The following is a 14,662-nucleotide window of genomic DNA, read 5'->3' as shown; positions in this document are numbered from 1 at the left end:
GGTATCTCGCTCTTAAATTGGTGTTTTATGGTTCTGCATGAGCATAATTACTAATGGAATAGTTGCAATGTATATTTTAAAATCCTAAATTGGTACCTGCCTTTAAGCAAAGTGCTGTGTGAAAAGTTTTGTGCTTCTGCTAATTCAAGTGTGAACTTGGTGCTGATGACCAAGGGGTTGAGAGGATAGAGCTTCCATTGGATTTACCTTGTCTGCTTTTGTGAGGTTGATAGTAGTCATGATTTGGAGATGCCGGTGTTGGACTGGGGTGTACAAAGTTACAAATCGCACAACACCAGGTTATAGTCCAACAGGTTTAATTGGAAGCACTAGCTTTTGGAGCGCCACTACTTTATCAGGTGGTTGTGGGATGAAGGAGCAGTGCTCCGAAAGCTAATGTGCTTCCAATTAAACCTTTTGGACTATAACCTGGTGTTGTGTGATTTGTAACTTTGCTTTTGTGAGGTGATTGAATTTTTACTGTTAATAATATGCAGTCATCGGGGGTACGGGGGAGAGAGATTGCAGTTGATGTCCAGTCACTCCCTCTATGTGGCATGTAAGACACCTTTCTGACGCTTCCTCCTGTGGCCATCAAACAGACTTTCTGTCTGCCATAATGGTCCAGACTTGCAAATTCGTTTCATTCAAGCTCTTTGCATTGAGTTCTCCCCCTTTTTTTATAGCCAATTCCAATTTAAGACTATCTCTGTCAGATATTCCACTTGAAGATGTGGCCTAAATAAAAGCCGTAAAACCACATGAACCCTCTATGGCGTAGAATGACAGTGACCTCAGTCTGACAACATAGTTCAAGCTAATGTTACTATTTATGTTGCTCTATAGACTTCCTTTACAGTTTACCACCCACTTCTCCAAGTACTGTACTGTCATGTTAGACAGGAGCAATGTATAACTGAAACACAGGTACCAATTTAGTTTATCTAACTTTACAACACTAGCTGAAGTTATCTTGGTAATGTTCTGGGCATTCCTATTCCTTGCCTATTCACTTGAAAATCCAAGGGGTTTCATATCTGTTTCTCTTATTAATTTCCTTCAGTTTTAAAAAAAATACCTATTGCTTCTGCCTCTGAAAGGTCTGTCTTGAGTTAAGATTAGGACAAATTATTTTCCCCTAAGGGAATTAAATGTCAAACAAGTGGCATTGAGTTGGAATCGGGTGGCATTTCTTAATAGGAAGGATCGATGTCAATTGAGAAATTTGACTGAGCTGTACTGAATGAAATTGCATTATTCTCAGAAAGAAGAGGAAGGAAATTAATGTTCCCCAAAGTTGGGACTTCACAGATGGTGTATACGTCAGGCTACCATAGAATAATTGCATGTTAATTCTGGTCTGAGTGGTTTTTATGGATCTGAGTGGACATTTTGGTTTGGTTTATGTTCTTCTTTTCTATCTTCCTTTTCTGTCTGTGTTCCCTAATTCCAAAAAAAACCTCCCTTTTGATAATTTTCTGACAATTCACAGAAAGTGATGTTTGTTTGTTCAATTTGTATATTTTTGATCTCTACAAACATTTTCTGATGAAATATTTTCTTCCTCTTGATACAAAGAAGAGCAAAATTGCCCCCTCCTCTGGGCATGTTTCTTTAACAGTCATAAGTGTCTTTACTCCAAGTTAACCCTTCGGTATCTCTGTTGGAGAAAGATCTGCTACCCTGCCCACCTACAGCATGATTTGGAGATGCTGGTGTTGGACTGGGGTGTACAAAGTTAAAAATCACATAACACCAGGTTATAGTTTAACAGGTTTAATTGGAAGCACTAGCTTTCGAGGCGCTGCTCCTTCATCAGGTGGTTGTCTACAGCACCTACAGCATGACCACATAGGAAACACAGAAGCAGGCACATGAAACACCGAGATCGAGCCTGCCAACACACACACAACACACCCACAATGCCCCAGTCTTGGCCAAACAGGCTAGCAAAGAAACAAGACGTGGCCAATCTACTTCCAGGCAGAGAATACACTTCCCAAACAGCCTTCATAGTAAAGTTCCCAGCCCCCAATTCGCACAGCAGTCCCAATTCCTGATGAAGGGCTTTTGCCCGAAACGTCGATTTCGCTGCTCGTTGGATGCTGCCTGAACTGCTGTGCTCTTCCAGCACCACTAATCCAATACCCTAAGGGCAGGCTCACTTCCCATTGAAACCAATACCGCATAAACAAACCAGCAGACCGAGGAGCTTCAGAACACTTTGCTTGCAGGAGGAACACAATGGACATTCCTCAATGCCAGGAGAAAGAACATTTACATATATTCGTACGGATGGGAAATACAGTGAAGAATCCTTGAAAAGACATTCTCACCCACACATAGAGATGGCTGGAATCTCCTGTGTCAATTACAAATGAATGGCTATTGCCGGACACTTGATTAGAACATAGAACATAGAACAGTACAGCACAGAACAGGCCCTTCAGCCCACGATGTTGTGCTGACCCCTGATTCTCATGTATGCACTCTCAAACTTCTGTGACCATATGCATGTCCAGTAGTCTCTTCAATGTCCCCAATGACCTTGCTTCCACAACTGCTGCTGGCAACGCATTCCATGCTCTCGCAACTCTCTGTGTAAAGAACCCGCCCCTGACATCCCCTCTATACTTTCCTCCAACCAGCTTAAAACTATGACCCCTCGTGTTAGTCATTTCTGCCCTGGGAAATAGTCTTTGGCTATCGACTCTATCTATACCCCTCATTATCTTGTATACCTCAATTATGATCCCCTCTCCTCCTCCTTTTCTCCAATGAGAAAGGTCCGAGCTCAGTCAACCTCTCTTCATAAGATAAGCCCTCCAGTCCAGGCAGCATCCTGGTAAACCACCTCTGAACCCTCTGCAAATTATCCACATCTTTCCTATAATAGGGCGACCAGAACTGGACACAGTATTCCAAGTGCGGTCTAACCAAAGTTTTACAGAGCTGCAACAAGATCTCACGACTCTTAAACTCAATCCCCCTGTTAATGAAAGCCAAAACACCAAATGCTTTCTTAACAACCCTGTCCGCTTGGGTGGCCATTTTAAGGGATCTATGTACCTGCACACCAAAATCTCTCTGTTCCTCCACACTGCCAAGAATTCTATCCTTAATCCTGCACTCAGCTTTCAAATTCGACCTTCCAAAATGCATCACCTCGCATTTATCCAGGTTGAACTCCATCTGCCACCTCTCAGCCCATCTTTGCATCCTGTCAATGTCCCGCTGTAGCCTACAACAGCCAACAACACCTCCAACCTTTGTGTCGTCTGCAAACTTGCTTACCCATCCTTCAATCCCCTCATCCAAGTCATTAATAAAAATTACAAACAGTAGAGGCCCAAGGACAGAACCCTGTGGAACACCACTCACCACAGACTTCCAGGCAGAATATTTTCCTTCTACTACCACTCGCTGTCTTCTGTTGGCCAGCCAATTCTGTATCCTGACAGCTAAGTTCCCCTCCTGACCTTCTGAATGAGCCTACCATGGGGAACCTTATCAAATGCCTTGCTGAAGTCCATATACACCACATCCACAGCTCCACCCTCATCAACCTTTCTAGTCACATCCTCAAAGAACTCAATAAGGTTTGTGAGGCATGACCTGCCCCTCACAAAGCTGTGGTGACTGCATTTAATCAAGCCATGCTCTTCCAGATGGTCATAAATCCTATCCCTCAGAATCCTTTCTAACACCTTGCAGATGACAGATGTGAGACTTACTGGTTTGTAATTGACGGGGATTTCCCTATTTCCTTTCTTGAAGAGAGGAATTACATTTGCCTCTCTCCAGTCCTCAGTGGAGAGTGAGGATGCAACGATCTTCGCAAGTGGCGAAGCAATTACATTTCTCGTTTCCCAAAGCAGCCGAGGACAAATCTGGTCTGGGCCTGGCGACTTGTCAATCTTAATGTTTGACAAAATTTTCAGCACATCAGCTTCCTCTATCTCTATCCGTTCCAGCATGCACACCCTAATTTCCATTCAGTTTATTCTCGTTTTAATCGATTTGCAATTTTCACCATTATAATGTAACTGTGTTACAATTATCACCTTTGTGTTGTAGCCCTATAAAACCTACCAGCACCTCCTGTTCAGGGAAGAGCATTCTGACCATCTGTGCAGAGAATCGGTTCTGTGTCAGCCTGGTCAATTTGTCCTCCGCGTTATCGCTTTGTTCAATAAACGGCTTGTCAATTTCACCGCAATTCGCTACATTTTGTGGTCTCTGATTTAGTGGGCTGAATTTCTCCGACAATCTCAAAGGTCGTACCTCTAGGGATTTGGACTAGAACCTGGTGCTGTGTGATTTTTAACCTTGCCCACCCCAATCCAACACAAGCACCTCCACTTCTAGGGATTGCGCATTCCTCTGCCCAATAAATGTCTGCAGTGATATAATGGCTGCCTGTAATTACCACTAAATAAAACTTCCTATATTATATAATCATTTTATAAATAAAGGAATTGCTCTAATTTTCACAGGTCTGATGCGAAATTCCATGGTGCTTCAGTTTACAATATCATTATCTGTGACCTCAGCTTTCCTCTTCCATGGATCACCTTTTATATTTTAAGAATTGTTTTAACTACATTGCATTTTCATGATGGCTAGTTTTTTAACATCTTGATAATGGTTCTTGTGTAGCTTTACAACTATTTCAGACTCGTGACATTACTAAATTTATTTTGTTGAAGGGTAAAGATATGCAGGATAGCAGTGATGTTGAAATGGTAAAAGAGATGAGATAGATTAGAAATTATTAGGTGTTACTAGTATGATGGCTTAAAAGATTTTAGGAACAAGGAAGAATCTAAACAATATAAGCACTTCCAAAGTTTTGAATTCTTAGGAAAGAAGCAGTTAGTGTCAGACCCTTTTTTTTTCCCCAAAGGAGATGGATGTGTATAGTAGAGAAGAGTATTATTTAAAATTGTTTTACTTGAATCTTATCAGATCTAAAGGTGCACTAAATGCAGTAGCAATCGTAAAATAGGGTAAGACACATAAGCATATGAGAAAGGAAAAGTCAAATTAAGAGGGAAGTTATGTTGAATTGGATAGTGGTGCACTGCAAATCAAAAATGTGTTCTCGTGACACCTAAGCAACAGATGTTTTTGAACCTTTTTTTTGCTCGTTATCTATTAGAAGCCAAGAATTTTGCTAAGTTTAATGAGTACCAGAGTCCAGGAAGAGACCAGGAAGTCCTCAATGGACTTGGGCTGATGTGGAACTCAGCCTCTTTAGCTTAACTTTGGAGAAATATGAGATCTAAAATATGATAATTATATTTATTATTTTATTCGGAGTGAGGTGTTTCTCATGAGCAATTTTAGAAATTGAGCAGAATTTATGTGATATCATGCCTTTAAGAATAAGCCATGCCTGTCCAAAGAAGTTTAAGTTATTTGACAAGGGAATTATTTGTTTTTCAGGGTTTTTGTACTTGCTGATCCTGATCTTATCTCTGAAGAGGTCTGTAATGCTCTTTACAATGAGATCCATTCAATGAATCCTAATGAGATATTCATTAAGAATATGGGTCATGTTATAAAACACACCATACAAGCAGCCCTGGGAGAGACCTGCAATATCAACAGACTGGATGAGGTCTTGCAGGTCAGTAGGTTCTCCAAAATTAACTTTTTTTTGATGTTGAGTGTTGAAAATCACAGGCAATTTTAATAAGCTGGTTCATGTATATAGTTGAGACTTTAAATACTAGAATCTATTTTTTTCATGTATTGTACTATATTAACTAACTAATATTAAGATAATACACCATCAGAACTACCCAGAAGCAAATGATATCTAATGAGAATGTATCTTCATGTGAATTTACCCACTATTAAGAGCACAGAAATATTAAACATAGGAGCAGGAGTCGACCATATAGATTCTCGAGCCTGCTCCACCATGCAATACATTATGGCTGATCTTTTGGCACAACTCTACTTCCTTGTTTTGTGTAACACGATCACATTTATTTTTCTCTTATCTGTGTGCACATGCATATACTATTCAATGGGAATTTCACCCCTATAATGTTTTTCAATTTACTTTCACTTTTCCACAAATAATTTTGAAAATAGCTTTCAGCAAAATGTTTGTAAGGTTAAGACAAAATGTTTCCCAGTGTAGGCGATTGAACAGTTTTGATGCAGGCAAATAGATACAATCTATGTTTAGCTGGTACAGGCCAAATCCATCTCTCAGCTCCGGCTGGAAATATTAATTCCTGACAAACAGGCACAACACGATAATGTAGACATTAAATAACATAAAGGGCAGGTTAATGAATACATACAATCATGTTGTATTAAAACCTGCTATTTTTAAATATTTTATTTCATAAAACCCTTACATTGAAGATTAGAAATTTTAAGTGATTAAGGTGACTGCTAGAATAAAGATTCAAAAAGCATTTGAAAAGAACTATGGGTGAGACAGCGACATTGCTGATTTGAAATGTTGGCATAAAAATTTATGATTAACAAAACTGACAGGAAATGTTTGGTGGAAAATCAGGCTATAGGAGGTCCAGAAACACTAATGCAAAGTGTGGGTAGATCAAAGAGTTTTATTAATTACAGATAATTAGAGGGAGAGAGAGAGAGAGAGAGAGCAATACCTAGAAAGAAATGAGCCCTGAGTTGTCAGTGATATGTGACTGTTTTATCACTAGTGCATTACGGGATGAACCATATGCAACTGCAAGATGGCAGCAAAGTGAACTTGGACAGTTTTAATTAAATCTTCAAAGCATTTGTCACATCCTATAGACTGCTTATAGAACAAAATCCCTAAATGAGCTGAATTATTTTTGTATTTGGATTAATTTGCAACAAAATCATAGTTTTCTATTTCATTTACCCATTGGCTTATAATTATGTTATACTAAATTCTCAATCATCAATAAAATGACAGAAGGTGTCATCAATAATACTATCAAGCAGCACCTTCTTAGCAATAACCTGCTCAGTGACACCCAGTTTGGATTCTTCCAGGGCCACTCAGTTCCTGACCTTATTACAGCCTTGGCTCAAACATGGACAAAAAAGCTAAATTCCAGAGGTGAGGTGAGAATGACATCAAGGCTGCATTTGACTGAGTGTGGCATCAAGGAGCCCAAGAAAAACTGGTATCAGGGGGCAAGCCCTCTGTTGGTTGGAGTCACACCTGCCAGAAAGGAAGCTGGACATAGTCATTGGAGTAAAAAGGTAAAAACAATGACTGCAGATGCTGGAAACCAGATTGGATTAGTGGTGCTACCAGACGCCTGGAGGAAGAACGCCTCATCTTCCACCTCGGAACACTTCAACCCCAGGGCATCAATGTGGACTTCAACAGTTTCCTCATTTCCCCTTCCCCCACCTCACTCTAATTCTAAACTTCCAGCTCAGCACTGTCCCCATGACTTGTCCGGACTTGTCCGACCTGCCTATCTTCTTTTCCACCTATCCACTCCACCCTCTCCTCCTTGACCTATCACCTTCATCTCCTCCCCCACTCACCCATTGTACTCTATGCTACTCTCTCACCACCCCCACCCTCCTCTAGCTTATCTCTCCACGCTTCAGGCTCACTGCCTTTATTCCTGATGAAGGGCTTTTGCCCGAACGGTCATTGGAGGTTGGTCATCTCCACTCCAAGATATCTCTGCAGGAGTTCCTCAGGATAGTGTCCAACCTTCTTCAGCTGCTTCATCAATGATATTCCCTGCATCGTAAGTTGAGAAGTGGGGATGTTTGCTGACGATAGTGCAACGTTCAGCACCATTCATGATTCCTCAGATACTGAAGCAGTCCATGTTCAAAAGCAACAAGATCTGAACAAGATTTTGGGCTGACAAGTGGCAAGTAACATTCAAGCCACACCAATGCCAAGCTATGTCCAGCACCAATAATAAACAATCTAACTACCGCCCCTTGACATTCAGTGGTTACCATTACTGAATCCTCCACTATCAACATTGTGGCAGTTATCATTGACTAGAAACTCAACTGGACTCACCACATAAACATAGTGGCTACAAGAGCAGGTCAGAGACTAGGAATACTGCAGCGAGTAACTCACCGCCTGCATTCCCAAAGCTTGTCCACTATCTACAAGGCACAAGTCAGGAGTCTGATGGAATACTGAAAAAGCTTGAAACGATCCAGGACAAAGGATCCAGCCCACTTGATTGACACCACATGCACACGCATCCACTCCCTCCACCACCGAGTAGCAGCAGTGTGTACTATCTATAAGATGCACTGCAAAGATTCACTAAAAATCCTCATCTAGCACCAATAGCCGCTTCCATCAAGAAGGATAAGAGTAACAGATTCATGGGAACACCCCCACCTTCACCCTCCAAGCCACTCACCATCCTGACATCAAAATGTATCGTCGTTCCTTCACTGTCATTGGGTGAAAATCCTGGAATTACCTCCCAAATTGCATTGTGGGTCAAACCACAGCAGGTGGATTGCAGCGGTTCAAGAAGACAGCTCACCACCACCTTCTCAAAGGCAACTAGGGACAGACGATAAATGCTAGCTTGCCAGCGATGCCCACATCCCACAGAAGAATAGGGAAAAGAAGCCTTTAATTTTATATACTGTTGAAGTACATTCTCTGCATTTAGTACTTTAAAATTTGCCTTAGTATTTTAAAATTGGCCATGATTTTTCACTCTGTTCTAACGGCTGATGAGGTTTGATAGCACCTACAGAAATGCAATCAGAGTTAACATTTTAGTTTTGAAAAATGTTCACTGGACTCCAAATAATCCAGCTCAGTTTGGGATTTTGTTCTGTAAGCAGTCTACAGGCATTGGCAAATTTAATTAACTGGCCCAAGTTCACTTTGCTGCCATCTCACAGTTGGTGGTGGTTCATCTCTTAATGCATCAGTGATGAAATAATCATACAGGACTAATAACTCAGGGTTCGTTTCTTTCGGGGTATTGTGTGTGTATTGCTCTCTCTGTTTCATTCTCTCTAATTATCTGCAACTAATAAAACTCTGAGATCTACCCAGACTTCCCCACCAGTGTCTCTGGAGCTCTTGTTGCCTTAATTTCCATCATGCATTTTGTGTCAGTTTTATTAATCATAAATTTTTATGCCAACATTTCAAATCAGCAATGTAGCAGTCTCACCCATAGTTATTTTCAAAAACGTTATCCGAATCTTTATTCTCGCAGTCAGCTAAATATCTCCATTTCTAATCTTCAATGTAAGGGTTTTATTAAATAAAATATTCAAAAATAACAGGTTATCTCTACTTTCTCCCTATAGCTGCTACTAGACCTATTAAGTTGCTCAAGCAATTTCTGTTTTTGTTTCAGATTTCCATATCTGCAATTCCTTGTTTTATTAACATTTCAGGTCTGGCGTGACTCTCTTCAGAATTTCTTCAAGTTTGAAAGTTGCATAATGTTGGACTCAAAATGTTAACTTTCTTTTTATCTCTCCTGATGCTGCCAGAGCTGCTGAGAATCTCCAGCATTGGTCTGTTTTTATTTCAGAATGATTTCTCGATCACTAACGGTTTTCAGTCAAATCAGGCCAATTGACTTCATCACCCTCCAGGTGATCTCAACCTAAAACACAGCGGAAAACCTGTCTCAGTTTTAATTAAACATCTGTAACAGGGTTGAAATGGAAAAAAAATGAGAGACTGGTCCTTCAACAATGAGACGTCACTGCCACCCACGACAGCAATTCCTGTCACTCTTTCCTTATAAGGACTTTGTTCTCTCGGTTTCCCCTCACTATGTCATCTGTTCTTACAATGCACCTTTCAATTTCTGTTTCTGATGAGTTCACCTTTTCCCTGAACCAAGAACCCCCCTTCTCTATAACAGGCTCAGCCATATCCAACAAATACCTGCTCTTAATGTATCTCCTTCCCAGAACCATAATACTTAGTACTCTGCTTTATCTTCCACCCCAGCAAGTTCAATGCTTATTGACCATCTTCTAATCTTGCCCTCAACTCCAACAGCATGAAAATAAATCGTCCTTCACTTCTCAACTTTCCAAAGCTGCTACTCTTATGCTTGAGCCTGAACAAGAGAAAACATCTTCTGGAAGAAACAGTAATTTGGTATAAAGTATTGTCTGCTCACAACACCAACACCTATTTATTGGGCAGATCGAATGCAGGTTCAGTGATCACTTTGAGGTGTGACCCTGAGCTTCCAGTTGCCTGTCATTTTAACTTTCTGCCCACTTTGTCCTCATCCTCCATCACTGTTCCAATGAAAATCAAGGATTGGTACCTCATCTCTTGACAAGGCCAGTTAGAAATATTTATACTCAACGAAATGTTCAACAATTTCCGATCATAACCACTGCTTTGGACAGCAGCTTTAGGTGATGAAAGTTCTGCAGTTCCCATTAGCACCTCGACTAGTGAGACCATCTTTTGCTTTTCAGCTTCAACATTCTCATCACTTTTTGCCGTACAGCATAATTTCTTTTGCCATTTAATGTCATCGCATTTCATCGCCCTGTTCTTCCCCTCTCCCCAGACCTTTCCCTTCTTGTCAACTTAATCGAAACCTCTCAGATCTCTAATTTTTCCAATTCTGATAAACTATCATCAACCAGAGATGTTAGCTGCATTTGTCTCTCTCTCTCTCTCTCTCTCTCTCTCTCTCAGCAGATGATGCCTGACTTGCAGAGTATTTCTAGAAGTTTCTTTTTTCCTGCTTCAGATTTTCAGCATTCATAGTATTTTGTTTTTACCTTTTGGATTTTGTTTGACAGCTGGTGGTTGCTACCTGAGTCTTGGTCCAGTGTTGATATCCTCAGGAATCCATTCACCTAAAATTTGAAACAAATTTATTATTAAAAGCCAGTTAGCAAGGATAGATGATATATCCAGTCGACATTGTGGGGACAAAAGAACTACAAGCCCCTTTTAATAGTAATCCTTGGTGTACTTACTGTATTTTCTAGCTCTCTGAAGAAAATAAAGAAACAAGAGAGTGATCTTTTATTTGTTTTTGATCTTTTAAACAATCATATTGCAACCAGTTCATGCTTTTCCCTTTTCTTCACTGCTATGCATGGAGGCAAAAAATAAGAATATTTTATGACTTTGCAACACATAAAGTATCAACACATTTCCAACTGAATCCTTCAGTTGAAGACAATTTTAACACAGATAATTTACTGTAAATGCTTGTTTTAATTTTGAAACACAGATTCTGCATCACTGTTGAATTGCCACCTCACAGTATAACTGTAGTTTAACAACACCATCTTTTGAGAAGGTCACACCTTTAATCCATGACCATGTTCACACCTCTCGATATGTGAATAGGTTGAGTTATTTTCCCCCATTATATATTTCAAGTAATTGACTAGTCAAACAGGAGGAAGGTATGTGGGTGACCACCACAAAATCCACTCCATTCATTAAAACTTTCCACTACTGCTAGACTGTTAGCCTGAGCAGATCAGACATCATTTCTGAAGAGAGAAGCAGCGTTAACAGTTCAGTTCATTGACCTTTGTCAGGGTGCAGACCTGTTGAGGATTTCTAGCATTTTCTGTTTCTATTTCAGATTTGCAGAATCTCTAGGCTATCATTTTGTGGACTGCTATCCTCATGGCTTTCTTTTGAATTATGAAATGCCATCTTTTGCTACAGTAGTAAAGCTAGTCAACAGTTTTAAGTTAAATATTAATATGCACATAAGGACCACAACCAATAGCATTTTTCTTTTACAGAGTAAATCTTTCAATGTGATTGAGCGTTATTTCCAGGAAGTGGTTGCTATCACAGAGCAGTCTTGTTTCTCGTCAGAAGAGGTGACTGGAACCCAGAAGAAACATATTAGCAAGTTGCAGCAATTTTACCAAACAATAATGAGCTCTCCACACCAAGGTAGGCAAGAACTAACAGTTAACCCAGTGACCATCTGATGGACTTCATTGAAAAAATAAGGTGGTTGCAAAAGAAAACACATGTAATTCACTGATTACTTAATTTGAGGCACATTGAATTTACCAACTGCAGTAAATTGTGGATTGGTATGACGGCACATTTCTTTTGAATATGTATACAATCACTGGCAAGATTTTTCAGGGAAGTATTAAAGGAAGTTGATCATTTAATGAGTGAGAGGGTGTTAAATCCATGTCCCTCTCATGCACCAAGCTGGATTGAGTAGTATGAGTAGAAGCCTTGATTTCGGGTCATCTACCCAGTCTATAATCTGTTAATAATGGTGCTTAAAATGCACCAGTTTAAAAATGATCAGAATTTGCTGGAATGGCTACAGACTTAACCAACACAGACTGTGAACTTCCAGATATCAGTCAAGAATTCTGGAATGCCTGCACAGGATGCAGCTTATGCGTAATGCTACACGGCCTTGATGTCACAGAGGAATAAACTGGAAAGTGACTCAAAAGCAGGATTTTCCAAGTTCTGGAGTTATTGGAAGTGTATCCAATCTCACTTGGAAAAACTTCCCAGATTTCACAGTAAATGGGACCCACTTGGCTTCCAGACCATAATTCCAAATGCAGTGACAAACATCAGAGGGCCAAGAAAGATGGCCTAATTGCCTGATTTATTAAGGATGATGAAGACAGTAGTAGCCATTGCAGATAGCTCCCATCAATGACACTGTGGAGTAACCCCATGAATTTCTAGGACCATAGAATCCCTACAGTGTGGAAGCAGGCCATTCTACCAACTGAGTCGATACTGACCCCTGCAAACCCCCCCCCACTCCTGCCACCCCATGCCCCATCCTATCCCTGTAAACCTGCATTTCCACCTAGTTTACAAATCCCTGGACACTCTATGGGCAACTTAGCATGACCAATCCACCTAAACAGCACATCTCTGAGCTGTGGGAGGATGTCCATGCAGATGTGGAGAAAATGTCCATGTGCAGTTTGCACAGTTGCCCCACAGTGGAATTGATCCCGGGTTCCTGGTGCTGTGAGGCAGCAGTGCAAACCATCATGCTGTCCATGTATTACTTAACTGCAGAAGAGCGAAATGAAAGGAAAGTATTTATCTTCCAGAATTTGCTGTATATATAAATTCTAACATGAGGCTTTCCAATCCTTTTCATGTAGTGCTCATTGTTCAAACAGTTACCGTTCTTCCATGGCTTTCTATTATTCATTCATATATTATGGTATTGATGGAAAGGCCAACATTTCCTCCGCTTCTTCTTGAGATAGACAATAGACAATAGATGCAGGAGTAGGCCATTCTGCCCTTCGAGCCTGCACCGCCATTCAATATGATCATGGCTGATCATTCCTAATCAGTATCCTGTTCCAGCCTTATCTCCATACCCCTTGACTCCACTATCTTTAAGAGCTCTATCCAATTCTTTCTTAAATGAATCCAGAGACTGGGCCTCCACTGCCCTCTGGGGCAGAGCATTCCACACAGCCACCACTCTCTGGGTGAAGTAGTTTCTCCTCATCTCTGTCCTAAATGGTCTACCCCGTATTTTTAAGTTGTGTCCTCTGGTTCGGCATTCCCCCATCAACGGAAATATGTTCCCTCCTGCCAGAGTGTCCAGTCCTTTCATAATCCTATACGTTTCAATCAGATCCCCTCTCAGTCTTCTAAATTCAAGGGTATACAAGCCCAGTCGCTTCAGTCTTTCCGTGTAAGGCAATCCTGCCATTCCAGGAATTGACCTCGTGAACCTACGCTGCACTCCCTCAATAGCCAGAATGTCTTTCCTCAAATTTGGAGACCAGAACTGTACACAGTACTCCAGGTGTGGTCTCACCAGGGCCCTGTACAGCTGCAGAAGCACCTCTTTGCTTCTATACTCAATCCCTCTTGTTATGAAGGCCAGCATGCTATTAGTCTTCTTCACGACCTGCTGTACCTGCATGCTCGCCTTCATTGACTGGTGGACAAGAACACCCAGATCTCTCTGAACAGCCCCTTTACCTAATTTGATACCATTGAGGTAGTAATCTGCCTTCCTGTTCTTGCCACCAAAGTGGATAACCAGACATTTATCCACATTAAACTGCATCTGCCATGCATCTGCCCACTCACCTAACTTGTCCAGGTCACCCTGTAATCCCCTAACATCCTCATCACATTTCACCCTACCACCTAGCTTTGTGTCATCAGCAAATTTGCTAATGTTATTGCTGATACCATCTTCTATATCATTTACATATATCGTAAAAAGCTGCGGTCCCAGCACGGATCCCTGCGGTACCCCACTGGTCACTGCCTGCCATTCCGAAATGGAGCCGTTAATCACTACCCTTTGTTTCCTATTAGCCAACCAATTCTCTATCCAATCAAGTACTTTGCCCCCAATCCCGTGCGCCCTAATTTTACTCACTAACCTCTTGTGTGGGACTTTATCAAAAGCTTTCTGAAAGTCCAGGTACACTACATCCACTGGATCTCCCTCGTCCATCTTCCGAGTTACATCCTCAAAAAATTCAAGAAGATTAGTCAAGCATGATTTCCCCTTCATAAATCCATGCTGACTCTGTCCTATCCTGTTACTATTATCCAGATGTGCCGTAATTTCATCCTTTATAATAGACTCCAGCATCTTTCCCACCACTGAGGTCAGACTAACTGGTCTATAATTTCCTGCTTTCTCCCGCCCACCCTTCTTAAAAAGTGGCACAACAT

General features: G+C 41.0%; 1 protein-coding gene across 1 annotated transcript in view; it reads left to right on the top strand.

Moving 5' to 3' along the window:
* The window catches only part of LOC140463939 (phosphoinositide 3-kinase regulatory subunit 6-like), a 99,133-nt gene that overhangs the window by 44,050 nt on the left and 40,421 nt on the right, over positions 1 to 14,662 (top strand). The window contains exons 9-10 of the mRNA XM_072558422.1: positions 5,449 to 5,632; positions 11,746 to 11,902. Of these exons, the coding sequence (XP_072414523.1) occupies positions 5,449 to 5,632; positions 11,746 to 11,902 (341 nt within the window). The remainder of the gene's footprint in view (positions 1 to 5,448; positions 5,633 to 11,745; positions 11,903 to 14,662) is intronic.

The sequence above is a fragment of the Chiloscyllium punctatum genome, chromosome 39 (assembly GCF_047496795.1).
Source record: "Chiloscyllium punctatum isolate Juve2018m chromosome 39, sChiPun1.3, whole genome shotgun sequence".
In the NCBI taxonomy this organism is placed as follows: domain Eukaryota; kingdom Metazoa; phylum Chordata; class Chondrichthyes; order Orectolobiformes; family Hemiscylliidae; genus Chiloscyllium; species Chiloscyllium punctatum.
This window is presented reverse-complemented; position numbering and strand designations above follow the sequence as displayed.